This window comes from Eubalaena glacialis, chromosome 10, assembly GCF_028564815.1.
Source record: "Eubalaena glacialis isolate mEubGla1 chromosome 10, mEubGla1.1.hap2.+ XY, whole genome shotgun sequence".
Taxonomy (NCBI): Eukaryota; Metazoa; Chordata; class Mammalia; order Artiodactyla; family Balaenidae; genus Eubalaena; species Eubalaena glacialis.
Window position 1 is genome coordinate 86,976,609 of NC_083725.1, and position 25,154 is coordinate 87,001,762.

The window sequence follows — 25,154 nt, forward strand, 5'->3', positions numbered from 1 at the left end:
GAAGAGATGTTGCCGCGGGGAGGGAGACTGGAAGAAGGCTGGAGAGCCCGGGAGGTCCTGAAGCCTGGTGGCGCCCCAGCACCCTAACCCCTGAGGGAGGGGAAGCAGGTCAGGGCCCATCCCCCGAGTCCTGACCGGTCCTGGGAACTGGTAATGGGCCGGCGTCGAGGGTGCCTAACTCGCGGCGTCCTTGCCTCCCCACGGTGTGCCGCGCAGGGTGCTGGAGAAGAAGCAGGAGACCGGGGAGACCATCGAGCTGACGGAGGATGGGAAGCCCCTGGAGGTGCCTGAGAAGAAGGCGCCGCTGTGCGACTGCAGGTGCTTCGGTCTGCCCCGTCGCTACATCATCGCCATCATGAGCGGCCTGGGCTTCTGCATCTCCTTCGGCATCCGCTGCAACCTGGGCGTGGCCATCGTGGACATGGTCAACAACAGCACCATCCACCGCGGGGGCAAGGTCATCAAGGAGGTGGGCAACAGCTGGCCCTGTGGTTTCGCAAAGCCACTTCACCTGTTTGAGCCCCACTATCCCCATTGAATGAGGAAGGCTTGTCCGGCCCCTCGAGCACTGCCCTTCTAGATTGGGACGCGACAGTATAATCAAGCCCTTTTCACGCTGGGGCAAGTCGCTTCTGTTCTCTGGGCCTTCCTTTTCTCCCCTGCAAAGTGTAAAATAAAGCATCTAGCTCACTAGGTTTTTGAGGAGAGTGACTTTATACAAGGAATTGGTCCTTAATACTGTCCGCTAAAACTAAATCGAACTATTTTCTTTTACTCGGAGGAACAGAGCAGCAGATTAGTTCTAATTTCCCCCGGCTTCCAATTCTCGCCAACATTCTCCTTAACCAAAATGAAACGAAACCGAAAAACAAATCCAACAACTGTGCACACATATCGGCAGTTTTAGCCGAGGGGTCTTTAGGAGCGTCCCACCTGACGGTCGGAGAGCAGCCGAAGCAGCGCAGGACAGTCTCGGGGTCACGGGGAAGCCAGTCCCGTAATCTTAGGATGTGCGTTGGGTGACGCTTAGGGAGAGGAGGGTCAACGTCAAGGTCACAGAAACCCGTGGGTCCTGACTTCCTGTTTAGAGATCTGAGCTAACGTAAGCCAAGCAGAGCAAGGGTTGGGGGTTGGGATGAGAAATTTGGGACGGGCTGTGGATGGGAAGCTGTGAGCGCTGACGGGCCCTGGGTATTCCGGGAAACACTGCAAACAATTCAAAGGGGGGAAAAATAAGGGTCCCCAGTTACGCAGGCCGGATAAGGGCTCTTTTATCTTTCCTGCGCAGAGAGTTCTCCCCAGTTTACTGTAAGGTTCACCTTGTGCAGCGGACCAGGCTGGTGAGGGCGGAGTTAGGCCCCGACCTTCAGACACACCCTCTCCCGCTCTTCTGACCACCTCTGAGCAACCCCTTCCTCTCCACTGAGTCCCCCAGTTTCCCCGGGCTTTTCCAAATCTTCTGGCCTATGCCCATCCCCATTGTGCTGGGACCATCCTTCCTACTAGGTCCTCCGACTTCAGCACCTTCCATCCCAAGCGCCCCACCTCCCTTCCCCAGAATTTCTCCAGCTGGGTTCCGTTCTCCAAGCGATTCCACTACTGCGTGGTCGGTGGTGGCTAAGTGGACCCGCGTCAGGTGTCTCTTTCCCCAGCCAGCGAACAGAATCCCTTCGTGGGGAGTCCTCATTTCCCAAACTCAAGCCCTGATGACTCCTCGCTCACGGAGGTGATCCGACCTTCCTGGCAGCTGTCGGGGAGCAAAGCCAGGGCGCCCAACTTCGCTATTAATCACAATCCATTTCAAACGAGCACGGTTTTTCAGTTAAAAGAGGCATTTCTTCTCTGTAAGAAGATACAGATTCAATTTTGTTAGGAAACGAAAATTAAGCCACCCCCATGCTCAGAATGCTGGGAGTACCCCGGGCGGTGAGGGCTGTTCGACCGAGAATTACTGAACATGAATTTTCAGCCCAAGCACTGACTCTACTCTCTCCCTCCACCTGTTTTTTGTTTTGTTTTGTTTTCCTACTCCCATAGAAAGCCAAATTCAACTGGGACCCGGAAACTGTGGGGATGATCCACGGTTCTTTCTTTTGGGGCTACATCATCACCCAGATTCCGGGCGGCTACATCGCTTCTCGGCTGGCCGCCAACAGGTAAAGCATCGGGCCCGGCGGGGGCTCGGGGAGGTGGGACTTATACCCTCCGAGGGGCAGCGGAGGCCGCGGGCAGGGGCGACGGCCCCGCGGGGTTGGGGAACTCCTGGGCGAGGTCTCCTAGTACCCTAGAACCCACTCGCGGGGCTGGAACACTGTGCCTCCTTCCAGAAAAAGGCGCCCCGAAGGATTTGGGTTTTCCAGGGCGGGCGCACTTTGTCGCCGCCGCCTCCCTGCCCTGGCGTAACCTGCTTCTCGAGAGATGGTCGACGTGCCTCTGTGCCTGGTAGGAGCTGAGGCCAGGCAGGGAGCGGGGGAGAAGAGACGGCGCCGCCGAGGGCACAAAGGGATGGGGGGGCGTCACTGCGCTCTGGCGTGCACGTCCTTCGGGTGCCCCTGCTCCGTGTGATGCTGACCGCCCCGTAGGGCGCAAAAAAAAAAAAGCCCGCCCAGATGGTGCTCTGGGTCTGCAGGATTTGTTTCTATGGAGCCAGGCGGGATTTCAGGCGCCCCGGGTGCGACTCCACCTGTTAATGAGCTCTGCTGAGTAGGGGCGGGGGTGGGGAAGGCGCTCAGCTGCTTCCAGAGGCCTCCAGCCTGGCCGCGGTGGTGGCTGCAGCCGAGGTCCTAGCGCCAGCCCTCAGCAGTGCCCCCAGCGCCACCTGCAGAGGCACCCCGAAATACGAGGCGAAAGGACTGATGGGATGGGGGTGTCAAGGAGCACAGCCTGGCACGCCGACCGTGAGAGACAGCTTCATTTGCTTCATTGTGTGTATTTTGATAAATAAAACTAAATGCTTCTTGAATCTAAGTGTTAAGCTGAGAAAAAAACAGATGCACTCCGCCCTTTCAGATATTGCTACATAGAGACCCCAAATAAAGACTTTGGGCCTTCTTTCAGACCCTGTACCTATGACTTCACCCCTCTCCCTCCCCGCAAAAGGTCACGCTTTCCTGGGAAGTAATTAGAACTGGGCACCTCTCTAGTCTTGATCTCCTCTCTGCTTTCCTAAACTGGTCTCTCCCTATCCCTCAGTGAAATCTCCAAGACCCCTTCCCTGGCTTTTGTCACCGACAATCCATTCACCAGAGGTGTTTTCCTGTGCAAGATTTCTCAGTCATCTCCAAGGCCTAGGGAGAGATTCTTGGAAATTTATTTTAGGCTTAATGCCCCTAGGGTGAGGATTTTTGGACTGGCCTTCAAAATGTCAAGAGGAGAGTGCAATAGATTAGGAATAGTGCCTTTTGAATATCATCTTTACCTTGACATAATGATGGTTAAGACTCAGACCCAACAGGAGAAAAAATATTCTTTTAAAAAATGTATCAGTTTAAACTGAAAATTATGAACTGTAGAGAACCCAATTTTATGGATGGGATAAATTTTAAAAATTGATATAAGGCAGAAAAATGTAAAGGAATATTCCCTTAAATATTACTGGTAATGAACACGTTAGAGTTTTGACTTTTATATCCAAAATGCAGTGTCTTGAATCTTTTTTTTTTCCTAAAAATATTTTCTAAAGCAAAACAAACTTCCCAGAAAGATACTCCAAACATACATATGTAAAATATTTTCACTTCAGTGGGAAAACATCCAACAAGTCACCAAAAAAGAAAAAAGGAAACTCAATAAAATGTGAAATAAAAATACAATGGCTGTGCCTTTAAGTTTTTTTTCAGAGTCAAAACCTTCAGCTTGCCAAATGTTAAAATGCTAACATTTTCCTGCCAGGAAAAAACACTAGGGATGCTCCAGCGTTCCCTCTTTCTAACACTGGGAGGTTAGTAAACAGGTTTTCTTAGTTTAAAAATTCAAGCTCATTGCTAGCATTTGTGTCATGTGTAGTAAAGAAAAGACTGATGTTGACTCAGGTTCTAATTTGTTTGGTAGATTTTCCTCAAGGGAAAAATTTTCTGAATTTTAGAATTATTATTTGAATCCAAAACCACCTTACCTTTAAGTGGATATTTAGGGGAGAGAAACAATATTTTTATACACAATGCTTTGTATTCTCCAAGGCTGAGAAAATAAAGTCAAAATTTATTGTAAAATCTTGTGAACAGATAGAAGAGTATAGATTCACTTCCTTATCACATTTTAAGACTTTTACATACTTGCTTTATTTTGAAAATAATATTACAAAACATACAATGAGAAATATACAGCCTCCTGTGAAAACAGGTTTAAAATGTATAACATTCCCTTTTCTGATTATAAAAGTATTACATATCAAATAAAAATATATTAAAAAGAAAGGATAATAAAAAATCATAAATAACTTAATCACCCAGAGACACCTTTATTGACAAGTTGGTGAATGTCCAATTAGTCCTATACATGCTACATAGAATTTTATCTTAGAAGACTTTTTTAACACAAAATTTTAGAGGTTTTTAGAATTTGCTTGAAAGATGTATATTTCCTTTTTCAAAAACAGTAAAAACAACACAGCAAGACCAGTTTTCCACCTACAGGCATTGTATACCCATTCTCCCTTCCCTATAGATCATTTAATAGTAGAACAAGATTTCCCTTGAGTGGGATACTGGGGACAGAGTCCTTTCCCTCTAAGTGTAAAAGAAGCTCATTTTGGAAAGTGTTTGCCATCAGCATGGTGGGTGGAACTAGAGTAGAGAAACTGAAGTGTGTGGAGACAGTTCCTCTAGAGAGAAGGGCTTCTGGTTACACCTCCTGGCAGATTTCTCAATGAAAAACAAATGGCGATGATTTGGTTTCTCCATTTCATGGATTAAGCAAAAGCAGCCCTACTCTTGGTCAGAATACAGAATCTTGGTCCTTTTTCTTGTCCGAGTCTAAGTATTCTTGCTTTCCTGCTCAATGAGATGAGAAGGTGGGGGAGTAGTGGCAAAAGGAAACTGGGTCTCAGGGAGACCTCTTGCATCATTTTTTTCTTTTGCCTTTCCTTAAAGGGCTATTGCACATCCTGGGCCGGAGAATTTAGTCAAATCCATGGAGGGCTTTAGAGTGGGGAATCAAAGGAAGATTCCTCACAAAATCTGTAATATTTAAGATGAGAACATATTTAATACAGTGATAAGAAGGTATTGGAGGCAAATTAATTTTGTCTTTAAACAATAAAGAGCATAGGGCTTACAGTAACTCAAAAATTTATGAATGTGAAATTGCTAAAAAATCTATCTTTATCTTGCATTTAGAGAGTGATGAGGAACCTGGTCAAGTATTTAGTGGGAGAAATAACAAAATTTTTACAAAGGCATAACCAAAGAAGTTCAGATTTACCAAAGGAAGTTTGGTCAACACTATATTTTTAATGAATGATACTGTATTCACAAAGACTATTCCTGCCTCTGTCTAGGTGGCAATATTATCTAAGCCCTATTTTAAAAATTTCCCTATTCTGCTCCTGTCCTCCTGATTTCCCAACTCTGCTTTAATTTTTTATGTAGCACTATTGCCAGCTATCATACCACTATTTTTCTTCCTCATCTATAACTAAGAAATAACTGCCTTCCTACAATAAAATGTAAGCTCCATGAGTGCAAGCAGTTTTGTCCTTGTTATTTACACTGCTCTATCCCTAGCACCTCAAAGAGACCCTGACCCATGATAGATACTTGTGGAATAAATGAAATAAACATCACAACAAAGTGTTTTGCACCTTTAAAAAAAGGCAATATTACATAGTGGTTAAGATACAGGATCTAAAGCCAAATGGCATGGGTTCAGACTCCTGAATGTATTACTTAATAACTGAATGACATAAAACATTATTTAACATCTCTGAGCCTCAGTTTGCATTTCTGTAAAAGGGAGCTAATCAAACTATCTACCTAATATGAGTATCATGACAGCTAAATAAGAGAATATGTGTAAAGTTCTTAGATATGCCTGGCACTCAATAATTGTTGGCTGTTATCATTTATTTTTAATAACATCTTAATTCAGAAAAAATTGAAAGAAAAAACCTCTTATGATCACTCAATATCACTTGTGTTTAAGTTTGCTGTATTAGTAATGCAAAAAGATTATTTCTATTGTGATAAAAATACCTCTTTTCACATGTCAGATTTCTGCCTTTAAAATTATTTTCCCATACACACTATTCACAATTAAAATTACTGTTCACTGAAAATGTCATAAGTCTCATTTGAAGGCTTGTAAAGGGCTGTCTTAAAAAATTACTTATAGCCAAGAGTGTAGAGAGTGCTAGTATTTCAGTGCATGCAATCTTTGAATTCTGGCCAGGCATTATAAATGTGCATAGAGAAATCCATTTAAGTTTGAGGTTAGGCTTCTCTGATGAAAATTAAAGGTTATTTCCCCCGCCCCTATCCTTTATTCAAAGAGAGTTCAGTTCCAAGTGCAACATTTTATCTTTTCAGGTATTTCTTGGGTTTCTAACTTGACTTTTGCTAAAGAGAAAACAGTTCTTTATTCAGATAAGAGATTGAGGATCACATGTATCTGTAGCATATAGTGAACGCCCTATAGCAGAAAGAACCCATATTAGAACTGGACAGGGCTCATCTAATCCAATCCTCTCACTTTATCCATCAGGAAAGGAAACAGAGAATCAGGGAGGCGGTGACTTGCTCAAAGTCACAAAGAGATTGTGACTAAGACTCAGGTGTCCAGTGATACATGACCACAGGCTCTCTCTACGTTGAAATTGATCATCCCTGCCTCATATTATGTGCTTCATCGCAAAGTTCACTTTCAGTAGCAAGCTGAGCCCTCTGCTCTCTGAATGAGTGCCTGCAATCTATCATGCCCCAAATCCAGGACAGAAATCCACGAATCAGAGAGAGAAGGCTTTAGCAGGCCCAAGGGATTCTTAGATTTTTTTGTGGCAGGAGAAACATACTGTATTTTTGTGTGTGTACTGGCTCCCAAATGATTTGGCCATAACATGAGTGATTCTGTTCTTTTCCCTGCAAAAGGCAAAATCCAAACTTGATAATGACTTAGACAAATAGTGTGATTTTTCTGGAGGAAAAAACGTGGTATTTGGACCTTTTTCTCCTGACGCAGCCCTTTGGGAGTTTGAGCTTCTAGAAGATTGCAGAGGTTTGAACGCGACTGGGATAGTTTAAAGCTTTTGTCTACAAGAAAGAAGAGGTTCTTCCTTGCAATTTTGATTGATACAGCTCAATTTGTACTACTGATATAAAAAAGAGAAGATTTATACTTAAACATGAACAAATTTTAATACAAGGATTATAGAACTCTTTACTGACGTGCATTTGCATTTATGTAAGTGGAATTTGATATACTTTAGGTAAATATCTGGCTTGCCTGATTATGAAAATGTGAGAATGATCTTTAGGAAGATGAACAAAGATATTTTAAACACATCTTCATATTTTAAGTCCAGAAAGAAATAATTTTACTGGTGTTATTCTGTCATTTTTCTTTCACAGAAATAAAATAATGAAGATGTGCTTTATGTATTGTAATAAGAATTGTAAATAGGTTCTTAAATCTCATCACCAAATACTCTCTCCCTCTCCCTCTCTCCCTCTCTCCCTCTCTCCCTCTCTCTCTCTCTCTCTCTCTCACTCTCTCTCTCTTCTATCATCTTTTCTCCTCTACACTTACTTATCCATTGTAACATGGATTGCAAGCAGGGGTTTCTTAACACTTCCAGTGAGAAATATTTGCAAATTCCTTCTGGAGAGAAAATAATTCAGACTATGAGCATAAAGCCTGCTGCAAGAGACCACCATCCTGCTATGATGGAATTGGTTTACAGTCCTCCAGTCTTTTAAGGCCAGAGGTGACTATCTCTATTTCACTCATCTAGCTGCCTATCAAACATCTAGCCATCTTCCCATTGTGGGCTCTATAGGTTAGGCATCTGGGGCAATGCAGAAGAGGCCTTCTTTTCTTCTGACAAAAGAAAATACCCTTTCCAGGAGATGAATAGATGTATCTGGGAGGAGGGGTCCCTAAGGGCTTGCACGCGGTTTGCTGACACACGCTTCTCTCTCCTTCCATTCTCCTCTCCTCCCGCCCTTACTAGGTCTGGCTTCCCCTGCGGCTGCCCAGCCTACTACTGCAGTGCAGAAGCAGCCTCTGGGGGGAGGGACGTGATTTTGAGGGAGGAGAGAGTCAGGTGGGCAGCTGGTAGAATGATTCTCCTGCTGCCATATGCCACTGTTGGGGCTGTCTAATTTCTCTGTCATGAGTGATGAAGTCATTTTTACAACATAATGAGGTACCAAGGGACCCAGAGGGCTGGCTTGTGCTTGTGTATTCCTTTTTTAATTTGGGAATGGGGGCATCAGATGTGACAAAGGGAGGCACCGGAGTCCTGATTTGATTAGATTAAATCCATTAAACAGCCTGAATCAGTCTATTCCTGCAGACCCTCTAGAAGAGGATTAGTGCCACACCTGGGGTGAGGAACACTAGATCCCTGTTAAGTGACAAGCCCCTGCCCAAATGGAAACTGATTGATTGATTCCGGGAAAATAGATATCATCTGTAGAAATGACAAGTCACCAGTGTTCCTGTCACCTCTTCCGGGCAAATCCTTGTCGGGTGGGCTTGATATGTGAGGTTGTTTGTGACTGTGGGTCATAGAAAAAGAAGATGACTGGGAATTTCACAGCTAACTCACTCTGGGTCACAATGAATGTTAATCATCAGGCAGGGCGTGATGCCGGTTTTCAGCAACTGCATTTGCTTTTCCAAACATTTCTATATCAGGGATACTGTACACCCCTCAATTCTGGCAATCTGTTTGGTAATATAGAATCTCCTCTCCCTCTCTCTATCTTCTCTCTCTCTCACACACACACACACACACACACACTTCTTTTCCCTTTTTTGTCTTACAGCGTGAAATGATTATATTATCTTACATATAATCACTTTAAGAACACTGGAGTGTGTGTGTGTGTGTGTGTGTGTGTGTGTGTGTGTATGTATAACAAACAGAAGAGAAACAAGTAAAATGAGGTTTTAACTTGAAAATAAGCAAATTGAATTCATCTCAGTATGTCATTGGCTGCAAGAGAAATCATGAGGAAAACAACAATTTTAAGTAGCTTTCAAGTGGTTTATCGTTTTGAAAATCAATCTTAATAAGCAAATGACTCTTATTTCATTTCACAGAAATTGTAATGATGTTCTTTGAGACATTTAGAGCACCCATCAGTTTCTAATCCTGTTCTTCAGGCACAGAAAAGTTAAGATTTTTCATATTTAGTTTGCACATTTCTTTGCTTTTCTTTCTCAAGCCAGTTACTTACTTATGTTCGCACCAGGAGTGGGTTTTTAAGGTAGCACGTTAGCTGCCAATTATAAGGAGAAGGGCTTTAAACAGAATAAAATATCATTTTAGTTGAGATTCATCTTATTATTTGGAACTTCAAGTTCAGCAGTATTTATCTAATTACTAATTAGATAGTTTGACTATTCGTTCAGCAAAAGCAATATATTAGTTTCGTTCATTGCTAAAAAATTAGTGTAATTTGCTAGAATTTTCACTGATGGTTTATTTTTATATATGGTACTGACATAAATATAAATACACTGATATAAATATATTGTCTGATATTACATATACTGATATAAATACTGCCTGATATTATAGATAACCTAGATTTACAAGCCAGAAAATCAAAAATTTATTTAAAAATGGAAAAATATTTATTTGGGGAAATTTATTTCTAAAAAAGTTTTTTAATGTAAAATATAATATTTCTTTATTTTTCTTCACATTATTCACCTTTATTTGGAAGAAGCAGTGATCAGACCTTATGTGAGTTTCTTAACTGAAATGGATTATAAAGCAAGAAACAAAACAAATGGAAAACCCAGGCTATAAATCAGAAATTGGATTAATTTTACAAATGTGTAATTGGTTAATTATATTGAATAGAGTCTTAAATGTCTATTCTATAATCACCAATTCATTAAAACATTCTCAGATAAACTACATTATTATTTGACATGTTTTAAAGTTTAACATTTAACCTATGGCGAGGCATTGAAAAATGCACCTGAAAAAAATCCACAATGGAATTTCAAAAGACAAAAAGGTTGTAAAAATGAATCTGAAAAACAACACAAATTTTCTCTTTGAGCCTCCTGAAGTCAAGCAATAGCATGACTGTTTAATTTATATGATGGATTAGAGGACAGCCTTCTCCTAATCCATAGTTAAAAAGAGTCCAGAAATCTAGCTTTTAGATTAAAATGGGGAAAAGTAGAAAGCCAGCTCCATTGCATGGAAACACAGAAGAGACACTCTAATTATGTGAAGTGGAGAGGGGTGAGTGAATATCAGAAGAGCTTTTCAATCAATGTGAAGTAGATCATTCAGGTATAAAATTTCTACCTCACCCTAAACAGTACATTTGTATTGGGGGTGGGAAGAGAGAAGATATGAAATATAAATTGTCTTCATAATTGCCTTAGTTTTCCATTTCAGGAGGCAGATGCAATTAGAATTAAATAGAATAATAAATATATGTATCACTAAACTTTTTATACATATCATCATTCTTCCTTATAGCAACACTATAAGGCAGACATTATTATACTTGTTTTACTGATGAGAGAACTGAACACAGAATAGCAGAGTTATTTTCCCAAAGATCACTACCTGGTAAGAGGAAGATCTGGCATATGAACCCCAGTATGTCTGATTTCAAAGGATGTGCTTCTTTACTAAATATATTTTTCCTATTGAATAGATTTGTGTGTATGTTCTTTAAAAAAATCTATTTTATAGTCTCTTTTAAAAAATTACTACATTACTTAGTGCTGGGCTAGGTCCATAGGAAAGAGCAGCACAGCTGTGGAATAATTTAAAATATTTATTTATTTGCATCATTTTGATTTTTAGACAAGTCTTTTGATAAACTTGAAAAACAGGTAATGCTGGGTAGTATTTTCAGGGCAATATTGCCGTGAAATGCAATTGCGTGTCAGAGACTGGTGCTAGGGAAAATAAAACTCACATGAATATTAAATGTTTCTTAGTATGTAATCTATTTCCTTCTGTTGAGATATCAAAAATATATTCAATGCTTATATTTGTTTGTTTTTGTAACATCAAGCCAAACAAAAATTATGACTATCAAGCATAATACAACATACACAACTATGTTAAATATTGATAAATGGAGAGATTCTTTAAGAGGACAATATATCACCTCTGAAGCATTACCACCTAGTTTAATTTTGAAAGCAGAGCTTCAAAGACAGTGGTTTCAAAAGCTAATGAGGATGTTGTGCTGAACAGAAAGTGAAATGGCAGTTGGTTTCAGGAGATTCCACAGTGTTGTCTGGAAGACTTAAGGGTGAGGCCAGACTGGGTCATGTACTTGAACTCAGCAACTATTTCAAGTGAGGATTTATCCACAGGAGTACTCTAAATTCTATAGTCCATAGCTACCATCCTACAGTTATTCTATGAGTGTAACTCAGCTTCCTAGAATTATTAGGATACCCAGAACAGCAGTTTGTCCCCATTAAAAACTCAAGAACAAATAAATGGTCAATTGATTTTAAGGCTATTGGGATAAAGAAAGCTCAAAGAAAACAAGACCTGTTATCACCTACGTATACCTCAGGAAGAGAAGATTTCATTTCCCTCGATTTAAAATCTTTATAAAAAAGAAACTGGTGATCATTTCTTAAGAGCATGCCACATGCAAAGTATTCTGCTACCATCAAGGAGTTTGAAGAAATGAAAGACCTAGACTGTGTCTGCCAAGAGACACAAATAACGTGGGGGATGGAGGAACACATGATATCTTGGGTTAAGTCTTATAAAAATGATCTACAGTGCTTTAGGAATATCTGAGAGAGGCAATTAGCTGGAAAAGAAAGGCATGCGTGTGTGTATGGTGGGTAGGTATTGGGGGCAAGTCTGTGGGGATTCCAAGACAAGTAAAATTGATCTGAAGAAGGCTGTCAATTTTTGCTTGTTTGTTTCCTGTCAGGTATTTTAGATAGACTATTGAGGCACAGATTGAGAGGCTGACGCATTTTAATCAATTCTATATGCCCTCAGAATGGGAGCTAGAATTCATGCACTTTAAGCTTCTAGAATTTCAGGATAATACAGAACGACTTTGAATCCATGGTCACAGAAATAGCATTATTAATTAGGGCAAAAACATTCTGGAAGAAAAAGACAGAGAATGACACTTCTCTGAAAACTCTGTTGAATGTTAGGGAATTTCTATATCATGATAGCTGATATTATAAACTACTTACTGTTAACCAGATACTGTCTCCTTTCATAATTGATTCATTTAATCTTCATGATAATCCCTTGAATTATGAAGACATATTATCTCCATTTTACAAATGGAGAAGGTAAGGCTTAGAGAATTCAAGTATTAACAACTTGCACAAGGTCAGACGTAGTAAGAAATTAGAGTTGGAAATTGAATTCATACAGTGTAACCATAGAACGTGTATTCTTAACTAATGTTATGTCATGCTCTTTATATGTCCCCAAGAAAAATATGGCAGCTGCTCGGTCAATTTGGTTAATGAAGACAATCAAAACCAGGTCAAAGAACTTCACTTTGGGTCTTCATCAAATGATCTAAATATGATTTGTATTTTATAAAGGACATTGTCCTTTTCAGCAGGTGTTTCCATTCCACCCATGCTGCTCCCCTCTATAATAAAAGGTAAGGCTCTTACTTCAGCTATGACAAGCTCTGTTCTCTCTGGGCCTGTCCCTTGCCCCAGATCTGTCTCTTTTGTGACGGCTGGGGGAATATCTAGCATAGTACTGCTAAATCAATGATTCTAATATCAGGAAAAGCGACATCAGCATCACCAGGGAACTTGTTAGAAATGCAGATTCTCAGGCACCGTGCAAACCTAGGGAATCAGAAGCTCTGGCACCCAGCACTCTGTGTTTGAACAAGCTTCCTAAGGTGATGATCATACATGAGGAACTCTGGAAATCGTAGTGCTGAACTATGTTATATCCTAGAACTTCTTTTCCATACTCAGTTTTACTATTTCTTCCACTTCTTTTGTGAAGCTTAGATTTTGTTCATAAAAAGACAACCCTCCTGAAATGAGCCTCTCCATTTAACTACTTACTTCAAAGCCAACTACTAGGTATACATTAAATAAGTTACAAGGATGTAAGTACAGCACAGAGACTATAGGCATTACTTTATAATAACTTTGTATGGAGTTTAATCTATAAAAATATTGAATCACTATGTTGTACACCTGAAACTAATATAATGTTGTAAGTCAACTGTACTAAATAAATAAACAAACAAACCATAGGAAGGACAGAGTAGAATTCTGCTCTCACTCCCCACTGCTTTGACAATCCACCTTTCAATAATGTTTTGGTCTTTCAGAGTTGTTGTTATTTTATCTGTTGCTGCTGGCAATATTAGTGCTAGTGTTAGCTCTGCCCCTATTAAAGTACAATAGAGCTTAGTGGTTAAATAACTAGGATCTACAACCAGACTGAGTCGTTATAAATCATAGTTCCCCACTTAATGTCTATGTGACCTTAACAACTTATTTAACTCACTGGGACTTGGTTATTTTATCTGTGAAGTAAGAATAGTAGTGGTGGCCCTCTAATATAGTTGTTAGTTTAAAAGGAGAATCTAGAATAGTGTCTGGCACACACTAGCATAACACCATTGGCTATGATTATTTCTACTTGACTGACTCACATTTGTGGATTTATTTTTATGTGCCAGGCACCAGACTAAGCCTTTTAGGTATATTATTTCATTTAGCCTCACAGCAATCCTATGAAATATAATAGATTACTATAATCATTGAACAACTAATACCTCTTAAATGCTTAGGATATGCCAGACATTCTTCTGGGTGCTTAATTTGTAATAACTCATAGGCTCTGTAAATATCCATGTTTTGTAGATGAGGAATGAAGCATAGATAGTAAAATAAACCGTTCAAGATCACTCAACTAATAAGTAACAGAAATGGACTTTGAATCCCAGATGTCTGGCCTAGTAACCATGCTCTAGACCATTACACAGCACTGCCCTTTTTATAGACAAGGAATCAGAAGCCTAGAGAGATTAAGTAACTTTCCAGTCACATAGTTATTAAGCAATAAAGCTAAAGTTTTACAAAAATTTCTGTACAATATTTATGTCATCTTTTTTTTCTCTACCAACTTTACTGACCTTGGCCCCTTTACTCCCCTGCAAGCCTCCATCTTACTTGAACTTACATGCATGCTGGTCACCTTCTGTCTCCCTGACTTCATAGTTTCCTCTCTTCTCAATTTCAGTAAGCTTCATATTTACTTGGCTTTAGGGGCATAATTGATTTCCCTCTATGATCACCCTAAACTCCATCATCTCCAAGATGTCATGGACTTATGGTCTCTTCTCTTGTCTTCCTTATCCTATCTACATTTCCTCAAACCCTCTTCACAACTTCCCTGTTCATCATCTCACTCCTGATGTTCTTACTTCTACTCACGTGTACTACTGTGTCCAGCCATTTTCAATACTGCCCTAGTTTTTGGTATGTAATGTAATCTCTTCTATGTTTCAAAACTTTGCTGATCCATTTCCTCTTTGGAATTTCTTCATTCTTTTTTAGATTACTCTTCCAAAGCCCAACTTTAAAGTTTCCTCCTGATGGACTTGTTTCCTGGTCACCCCAGCTGGAATGGACTTTTCTCTCCTTTGCTTTCCATTTGTACTCTTGTTTTGACCTTTGGCATATGTTGTCTCTTGGCTACTTGTCTTTCTTTTTCTCTTCTACTACACCAAGGACATCCTTGCCTTTTTCTAGCTGCCTAGTTGCATCATGTAGATGAAAGAGCGCAGATTTACAGATTTCCATATCTGACAGTTCTGGATTCAAATATCAGCTCTATTGCTTGCTTTTTTCTTGCACAGTCCGTCTCTATTCTCTGATTTATAAAATGAAAAGAAAGTGTAACTCAGAGAGTTGTTGTGAGGATTAAGTGAATTAATGTAAGTGGAGAAAGTATAGTAAGTGCTCTGTAAATTGTAGCTCCCTTCTCCTCATCACAGTACCTTAAATATAGTCTCACAGAGGTTTGGAGTGTGAATGCATAAATGAGTGTTGAATGAAGTGTCTGCTTCAGTTTTGGCTGTATGTAGTACATCAAGAAAAAGTGTAAAGTCTTCCCATATTGGCCAAGAATTTTGATAACCATAATTTTAATTACTTGGCTGTTGATTTAGATATCATTTTCATGAAATTAGAAAAGAAGACTAGGTTCTGAAAAGTTCGATGGATTGTATTCTTAAATAGTTAGAAAAAAAGTCAATCCATTTTTATGATGCAATGGCCACTAATAATAAAAATGGATGGTTAAACAGATTAAGAAAGTTAAAAGTAGGAAGCATTTAGAAATGTCACAGATTATATAATTGGAAACACTATATTCAGGGTAAGAGTGGAAAATAAACATCTAAAGTGATCTATTGACATTTTATCTCAGGAATAGTAGTGTGATTTCAAGTAGCTTTGTGAAGATGATTATTTAAATTTACGGTTAGAATACTGAAACACATTACTAACTACATATTATGTGCATAATTAGGTATAAATCCCAGTGGCAAAACCCACTGACTTTGAAATCAGACAGACTAGATTTGAAGCAAGGCTCCTCTACCTAGAGCTGGTTAACAACTTGGGCAAGTGATTTCACTTATCTCAGGTTTAGTTTCTTCATCTATAAGATGGGTGTATTAATAATGCCCATGTCATTAGGTTGTTAGACGGTTGTGGGTTTTATGGCATGTGAAGTGTTAGCATCGTGTCTAGCAAGTTAAATAAGCACTTATTAAATTTAGCTCTGACTATAGTGTGAGTTGAGTAACAAATAGTTCATAATTGATTCAGCTCTACTAGCAGGTGATTTTGTCCCCCAAGGGATATTTTGCAATTGCTGGAGACATTTTTGGTTGTCATAACTTGGAGGCATGTGCTACTGGCATATAGTGCATAAAGCTCAGGGGTGCTGTTAACATGATACAATGCACAGGACTACATCCCACGACAAAGAATTAACCATCCTAAAATATCAATAGTGTGGAGGTTGAGAAACCTTGAGCTAAAGAATGGATAGAATTCATCTCTCTTTAGTTTATCTAGAGATAGCAGTATCTTAAACTTTCAAATAGGGAGAAAGAAGCTGATGATTAAAAGCTATATTCATAGAAAATAAACATCATGCATCATTCTTTCAAAATAAGTACAGTATTAGAAAAGAAGACACATGTTAGATAAACCTGGATTTTAAAAAGTACAGTGGTTTTTTTGTTGTTGTTTTTATTTTTTTGTAAAACTTAGCATGCAAAATTATCACCTGGACTACTTATTAGAACAGATTTCCAGGCTTCACTCCTAGCACATTCTGGTTTGGAAAGTCTGGAGTGAGAAATCTGCATTTTTAATAGCATTCCAGGGAATTCTAATGCAGCTGGTTCATAGATGACAGTTTGAAGGAATTCTTCCAAAGGGCTGAATGGGGTGGATGCATAACTCATATAGACACTTTTGAAAATCCTTTAGCACCATGTAGCTCTGGTTCTCTTTATCCTTGATGTCTTAAGCAGCCCCAGTCTCATTATTATCAAGCATAATAAGCTAAGTGGGATGGATCTACAGAAAGATACTCTCAACACTAGTTTTTCAGTATCAAGACAGCCTACCCATATGCCCAAAACTCCTGTGTCATTTGCACTTTCTGCCTTCATCCTCTCTGTTGCACATGTTCAACATTCAAACTCCCAGAATAGGGGAAAAATATGTTTTCCTCATTGGGCTTTGGGATCAGGTACCATTTACCACTAGGTCCAGGAAACTTGCCACATATATTTCCTTCTATCTAGTTCCTCTCAGCCCTAAAGGAAACCTCCAAAGTGTTCTGGGGTTTGCACACAAGAACATGTGGATTTCAGTCTTAAAAGAGGTGAAAATTCCTTCAACTTGAAAGTAATCAAGCATGAAAATACATTTTAAATCAATTTAAATAACAATTTTGGATTTTTATTTTATAAAGACAGGTTATGGGATTTATGCATTTATTTTCTGAAAAATAAATCCATATTTGGCAGAAGTTTAATATCACTGCATGTGTGGCATTTTAATGGGAATAATCATTTCTAGGAATAGAAAGTTTCTATTTTGTGCTAAACATTTAGGAAATAAGTTATTCTTTGACTCAAACTCAAAGATACCTATTCAGCAACAGCACAGAGGAAGAATGGAACAGAATATTCACCTCCTGAGTGACTAGTTACCTCTGAAGAGAAGCCATTGAGGACAGGTGGATATTAGGCTACATCAAGTAAATAAATGTATTTGGCTCAGTCTATGATTCATAGAAAAAGAGCTGATCCACTTCAGCCCTTCATAAAGCCATTTCTCAAATTTCAGGAGCAGATTAATAATGATCAAGGCCCCTTTCAGAAACTCATGTCTTTAACAGTTACATTTAAATGTGCCCTTGGAAAAATGAGAGCTTCTATGAGGCAACCAATCTTGACTGAATCCAAGGCTCAAAGTTTGAGTTGAAAAAACTTGCACAGAACACACAGCTTAGCTCATTAGATATAATGTGTCCCCAAATTTCTTTGCCAGAAAATATTTCTAAATTTACCCAGTTAAGGAGATGTTTTTCTTGCTTAGTATTAGCATCATGGAAGATTTTTCGGTTGATGATTGAATGGAATTTTTACTTGCAGATGGATAAAAGTGTTAGCAATTTTGAATTGTTATTTTTATGTATGCAAGGACAGGTGTGCCTCAGACAGAATCCCACCACCTACCCATCTACACAAAAAGACAGACAAACCTGAGATAGATATATTAAGTGATCATGATTTCTATTATAAACATGTCCTGAGGGAGCTGATCATGAGATTTGTTTCATAAAATTTTATGAATGGAATCATATTTACCATACTTCATGGTATCACATGAGGTACAATTCCATTTAGGCATTTATTATTTCTTCAACAACTCTTCAGTGAGTATCTACTATGTATCAGGCACTGTGCTATGCATTAGAGATACAAAAGTGTATCTGAAAAACAAGCTCTTGCCCTTAAGCGCCTTACATTGTAGACTGATATATAGACCAAAAACATATACAATGATTAATTATCTATTTGCAGTTTATAATTAGATCTGTGAAGAAAGTGAATAAAATTAAGTATAACCAGATTTATTGGGTCCTTCTTTTATTTCTTGTGCTTCAAATGATGTAGCAATTCAAGGTAGTCCAAGTATCTATTTGCAATGGCTAGCCAATCAAGTTCAGAACATTCTTATTCTTTTAGAAAAAACCAGTCTACCTTAAAATTGCTTGCAATTAACTTGATCTGAGAAACATAGATCTATTAACTCCTTTTATTTTTCAGGGTTTTTGGAGCTGCCATACTTCTTACCTCTACCCTGAATATGCTAATCCCATCAGCAGCCAGAGTGCATTATGGGTGTGTCATCTTTGTTAGGATACTGCAGGGACTTGTTGAGGTATGCAACTACAGGATGACATCATTTTAAGGTTGGCATGCTAGTAAGAATCAGAAGATTATCTTTGTTTTGACCTACAAATAAATATATTTTATTAGGTTGTGTCTACAGAGTGCTAAAAAAAATTGGAAAATTAGAAATCAGATGGCTTTAAATGATGACAAACTACAACTGTGACTGCTTAACCCCACTTCTCTAGAATTTAGTGGTGTTAAAGAAATGTCTAGTGACTATTTGACTTAAAAAAAAAAAAGGCACTTTAGTTAATGTGCTGTGATAAAAATTTTGAGTCCATCCTCTGCTGGTGATAACCTTGAATTAATACCTTTGGAGAGTTTTATAACAAGTCCCTGTTGGCTTTAAATCACGATCTGAGTTTTCACTAAAACATTTAATTGAATGTATACTTTTGGCATCTAACTCTAATGATTGACTTTTGCTCCATCAGCCTGTAGCCTTTGAAAGAACATCATTTAAAAACTTGAGAATGGCATACCTGTTGCCCCTTCTCTTTCCATGAAGTATGGTGGGAGTAGACAAGCCAGATAAAGTGTTAAGGCACTGAAAACAATTTCCTGTCTCTCCATAAAGAAAGAAGAAATGATAGGATCAAGATAACAGAAAAAGAATATTTTAAAGGTTTTAAGTTCTAGGCACTAATTTCAGAAAGTATGACCTTCAAGGATCTAAGCGTCACCTTCCTCTGTAGGGATTCCTTATACTTAGGAATAACTGAGTTTAACGCCTCACAAAAATGTCTCTCAAATTACTCAAACTGTTCAGAATTGCAGATGAACTGAGTAATAGAGGATCTTTTCTTTGGCCTTAATCAGAAGAAATTTGAGGTAGCAGGAAGTCTTGAAGGGTGGGAAGAATTTGAACAGGTGACTAAAAAAGAGGTCACGTCTTACCTGGTCTGGGCTGAAAGTTTTTAAAATGGAATTTCATGGAATGAGCAAAGAAAGGCCCATGAGTGGCAGCTTTCCCTAAGACCTTGCGCCCATTCTAAGGTAACAGCATTGCATCAGAGAAGTGAATGTACTTATTTTCCAATGATCCTGCATCCTAAATGGTGATGGATATCTTCTCCCATCATAGGGCGTCACCTACCCAGCATGTCATGGGATATGGAGCAAATGGGCCCCTCCTCTAGAGAGGAGTAGACTGGCAACCACCTCCTTTTGTGGTGAGTATTATGTGCAGATATAGTTATGGCAAGTAAAAGCTTAGGAACAACTTTGATAAGAGTTGAAAGTTGGTAAACCTCACCTGTAAAACCATTTGTGGTGTGTCTGTATGTATACATGAGGAAAGGTTTTTGACCCACCATTTCAATTTCTGTAATTATTATTGGTCTCCTCAAATCCTCTATTCCTTCTTACATTTTGTATTTTATAGTAGTTTGTTCATTTCATCTGGTTTTCAAATATATTCATGAATAATTTTTATTGCAGTCTTTTAAATATTTTTTTTAAATTATAGTATTGTTTTTATATATCTCACTTGGGTATGTAGGTAATATTCACTTGTGTAGTCTTGTACTCCTAAGGCTAAGTACATAGACATATGTATGTATTTGGATGTGTGTGGGTGTGAGTGCACATGCACCCAAGTGTGCAAGGGTGTGTTTGTGTGATCCAACCAAGGAACATGAAATGAAGTCAAGAATTTTATTGATTTCACTTACCTTCCTCCCATTTTCTCTTCTACTTTAGGTTCCTATGCTGGAGCTGTGATTGCAATGCCTTTAGCTGGCATTCTTGTACAGTATACTGGCTGGTCTTCAGTATTCTATGTCTATGGTATGTTGCATTTCTATACAATAGAGTTAAAAGAAATGTGCATAAACTAAAACAGTAAGATAGATCAGTGACTATACTGTGTTTGCTAATTATTATTTTTTCATTAAGATTCCTTTCCTTTTATTCTGAGAAGATCAAGGAAAATGTTTTGTATCTGTGATTTTCTCTACACTGTTATTTATTGTTTTTAAAAGCAACCACATTGCTGATGGAAACTTTGTAATATATGGTATGTGTTGTCCTTGATTACGAAATAATTAAATTAGCTCTTGATTCAAAGCTGATTAAGAGGAAGAAGCTGGGCAGCACCCACTTCTCTTTTTTGGCTACTGCTTTCTTGGTCATTTCCCTAATCCTGCTTCCTCAAGACTCAATAGGGGTAGAAAGCTGAAAGGTGATATTAGTGCTAATGCAAAAATTCAATTTTGTGATGAAATATTAGCAGTCAGCTGCAGCAGCAGCACATTTTAGTCCACATTTCCCCAGAATTAAAGAAGATTAACTGGAAAAAAAATGACACAAACCCCGAAGTCCAAACTCCCTTTCTGTTCACTTTCTGACCAGAATCTGGAAGCTTACTACTTGAAAGTATCCCTCTAGTCTCTCTCTAAGAGATGCTTTTTTAATAAAAAGGAAAGAAGAAATATAAGAGATCTGGATTCCAACTGATGTTGTCACTGATTAATACCATTTTTGAACATGGGCAGGAGAATCTGAAAGATTAATGAAGTCATGGCGAGCAGAACAGGACCTGGCTGCTTCCAAATTTGCTATGATCCATTCTAATTTTGAAATGTTCTCATCAAAGCAAGTTCTTATATTTGCAGAATGTTATTAAATGTACTTTATAGTAGGGTCTCTTATCCTGGTTCAAAAGCCATGGTTGGTTCCCACTAGCTATCTATTTTACATTTGGTAGTGTATATGTGTCAGTGCTACTCTCTCACTTCGGGAAGCAAATGCATAGCACAGGGACATCAGCTCGGTGCTTTGTGACCACCTAGAGGGGTGGGATAGGGAGGGTGGGAGGGAGACTCAAGAGGGAGGGGGTATGGAGATATATGTACACATATAGCTGATTCACTTTGTTATACAGCAGAAACTAACAGAACATTGTAAAGCAATTATACTCCAATAAATATGTTAAAAAAAAAAAAGCCGTGGTTGGGTTTTGGATTCATGAATGCCCTAAATGGTAAGCCATACATGTACTTGTACATATTTTTGTGTTCTAGGGAAGTCTTTTTATCAGATTTTAATCCATACCTTTTGTTTGATTTTTTAAAAAGCCCATAATTCAAAGAGGTTTAAAGCACTTACTTATAGGGTATATATTACAAGTTGGTATTGCCATTCATTAAATTCTCTGATTTGTGCCTTAGTCCATTACTTAATTGAAGATGTGATGTGACTTTAAAGTAAGAATATTAATTTCTACAAAGGACTCATGAAAACCAACCTCATTATTTCAAGTTATATCTCAATATTTATCATTGAATGCTACAAAGTTTAAATATTAATCTGAAAATGTCATATAATAGTACTTGTTTACTTGCTGTGTGTAACAAAAATTTGGTCTTTGAGCCACACATTCAATATTCATATTTTAAAAATTAATGAGATAAGACCCATATGGCAGCTTAAGTTAAAAAAATATAATGCATATATAGCAATTAGCTGAGTGTCTGGCATTTTAGATATATTCAGTTAGTGGAAATGATAATTATTACTAAATTACAAGAGTTCTCATTTATTGAATGCTTATTTTGTGCCATCCTCTGTGCTAGTTGCTTTATGTATTACCTCCTTTAACTTCTGTTTGCAACAATCTTATAAAAAAAAGGAATTATCTAATTTCATAACGGAGATTTTCAGGGATTTAGTTACTGATTAGAAGATGTAGCTAATGAGTGACACAGCCAGGATTCTCATCTGGGAAGAGCTATACTCCATAACCGCTATACTATACCAAATTTTCATACACTATCTGATTCCAAATAGTGTTTGCTGTCATGTTCAGTAATTAAAAGGGCACAGCACATCAGAACTTATGGTACTCAGGAACACTTAGAGATTGAATAGACAAAAAAACCCCAAAACAGTATTATAGCGATCAGGGGCATTTATATTGTTACCCAGGGGGAAAATTGAACAGTATGAGGCAGAAATGAAATGGCCAGTTGCTGGGAAACCAGAATAAATTATATGAAATTTTTCTATTATTAATGCTTCAGATTTATATTGCACAATAAGGGCATATTTTAATGGTGAGAGTGCTATATAAAGGGATGAAAAAGAACGTGAAGTAGTATATTTATTATATTGGAATTCATAACTTTCATCTGCCCAAACAATGATCAATAGGCAATAGTATGTGCTGTGGTATACAGTCACATAAACTGCTGAATGTTATCACATTAATTACAGAAGCCCATTTTTCATGTATAATAGTTATCCAGGCTAAAATATTCTTCTAGATTTTATTTAATAGTCTGTTTACTAGATCTGGAAGTGCTAACAGGAGAGGGAAACAAGCATTTCTTTTCCCTGGAAATGCAGGCCACTGGCACATATTAAAGACAGACAAAAATAAAAGGATTCACTCCTAGCGAAATTTTTTGAGGACAGGACTTTTGTCTTGTTTATCATATTTCTCTCACTCAGCAGAGTGCCTGGAAGAGTAACTTCTCAGTAAATCTTTGTTGGATGTATGAACATGTTCCAAACTACACCATTCAATAATTGTTTATTGTGAATTTCCTGTGTATCCACATTATTTAATAGTGACAAAGAGATAAAACTACAGGACCAATTTTCAGGATGCTTGAAGTCTGGTGGCAAAAGACAAGCAGAGATGGCTAGATTCGTTTGGAGAAACATAGCTTGAATTCATATTCTATGGAATATCACAAGATTATTGTAGTTTTATTCCAGTAAATGACTGTTAAATGGAAGTATTTATGATGGCTTTTTCTTTTGAACTTTTGCTTTCAGGAAGCTTTGGAATGATCTGGTACATGTTTTGGCTTTTGGTGTCTTATGAGAGTCCTGCAAAGCATCCTACTATTACAGATGAAGAACGTAGGTACATAGAAGAAAGCATTGGAGAGAGTGCAAATCTTTTAGGTGCAATGGAAGTAAGAACTTTATTATGGTGTATATTCCTATTCTTGTTCTCCATCTCACCTCCCTTTGGCCATCAAGATTATTTTATGAGTCCCTATTCAACAAAACTAATTTGGTATCAATCATGATTGTTTTCTTTATTCCATGCATATTCCCTGACTTAGAAATGATTGCTACTTCCTCCATCTATGATTTCTTTTCTTTCCTTTATCTTTTCTTATGCATCTTCAAATTTCAACTGAATTAATAGCTATGACTGTAAACCCCAGCAAGTTTTTAAAAACAGTTCAACATAGCTCATAATTGAAACAAATTCAACCAATATTTGTTAAATTTAGATTATAGGAAATGTCAAATCACCTAACACAGTCATGAAAAGGGCTAGCTTTGTTCATTGAATATTCTAAATCTAAGTTTTATACATGTGTATTTCTTTGTGATTTAGTAAACACTAGCATTAGTGAGCATTAGCATGCCAACCATAGGTAGCTAACCTGAAAAGTATTCTTAATATAATATAATCTTTTTATTGATAAAATGTTACCAATTTTTTTAGGACTACTATATGAAGATCAAGTATTATACAGATAATGTTGTGAAGCCTTTTTCTGATTATGATTTAGTTTCTTGAGCAGGATTTGCTGATGCAGAGAGAAATGCAGTTGTATATCAATAAGTAAATATTTTAACACACATATTAATACATCATAAATAGTAATTCATGAATAGCCATCTGATGCTACAAAAAGAAAAGAAAAGAAAACTGTTAAGCAAAATTAATGTATTTAGACAGGTTCAGTAATTCAGCACCTAATCAGTAACTCAATTTCTTTATGCTAAGAGTTGGAAGTTACTCTGGCTGAGGAAGTTACATTGGTTGAGGAACCAATGTCCCTCATGCATTATGCTTCTCCTCTTTCTTTTAAAGGCTTCTCTCCAGTTTCAACTGTATTTTATTTCAGCTCTGATTCTCTACTTCATTTATTAGGGAAGGCCTGTCTTTGACATCTCATTCTAGGTAAAAAAAAAAGTCTGTCAACCATTGTTGCTGAGGGTATCTTGGCCTTTAATGAATAAGAAAAATGCCATATTGGATATCATTCAGAAGTTAAACCAGTACTTTAAAAAAATCTTACATTATAATTGTTCCATTAGCTAAATAGACTGGCATTAGAACGTGCCCTTCCTGTTTCCTTCTGTAAAGAGACTGGTCATTTCTTTCTAATGGTAGCTACTCAGGAAGCAAGTGGTGATGTGAGGGGTGGTGTGGATGTTGGCAGTAAGCTCTGGGCCCACCAGCTCCAGTTGCTCTGAACGGAATCTAAACATAGACTAATCTATGGTGAGTTCAGTACTTCGCTTTGATTTCTAGTCAAAAATAGTCTGATTGGCCCATATCTTCAGTGATCAAATATACTTCTTTTATTTACCAGTTCTCGAGAGGTTGTGTGTCCAGGTCAGGCATAAATTTTTTAAAACAATAAGAAATTTAGTCTAATTGAAAACCAATTTCTGGAAATGACCCAGAAAAGAATAATTGGTAGATGGATAAAACAGTATAGATAAGCTCAAACT

At 38.1% G+C, this 25,154-nt stretch overlaps 1 protein-coding gene across 1 annotated transcript in view; it reads left to right on the forward strand.

The window, feature by feature from the left end:
- SLC17A6 (solute carrier family 17 member 6) overlaps positions 1-25,154 on the forward strand; it is a 35,532-nt gene that overhangs the window by 2,587 nt on the left and 7,791 nt on the right. The window contains exons 2-7 of the mRNA XM_061203150.1: positions 217-469; positions 2,038-2,156; positions 18,537-18,651; positions 19,750-19,837; positions 20,367-20,453; positions 23,448-23,590. Of these exons, the coding sequence (XP_061059133.1) occupies positions 217-469; positions 2,038-2,156; positions 18,537-18,651; positions 19,750-19,837; positions 20,367-20,453; positions 23,448-23,590 (805 nt within the window). The remainder of the gene's footprint in view (positions 1-216; positions 470-2,037; positions 2,157-18,536; positions 18,652-19,749; positions 19,838-20,366; positions 20,454-23,447; positions 23,591-25,154) is intronic.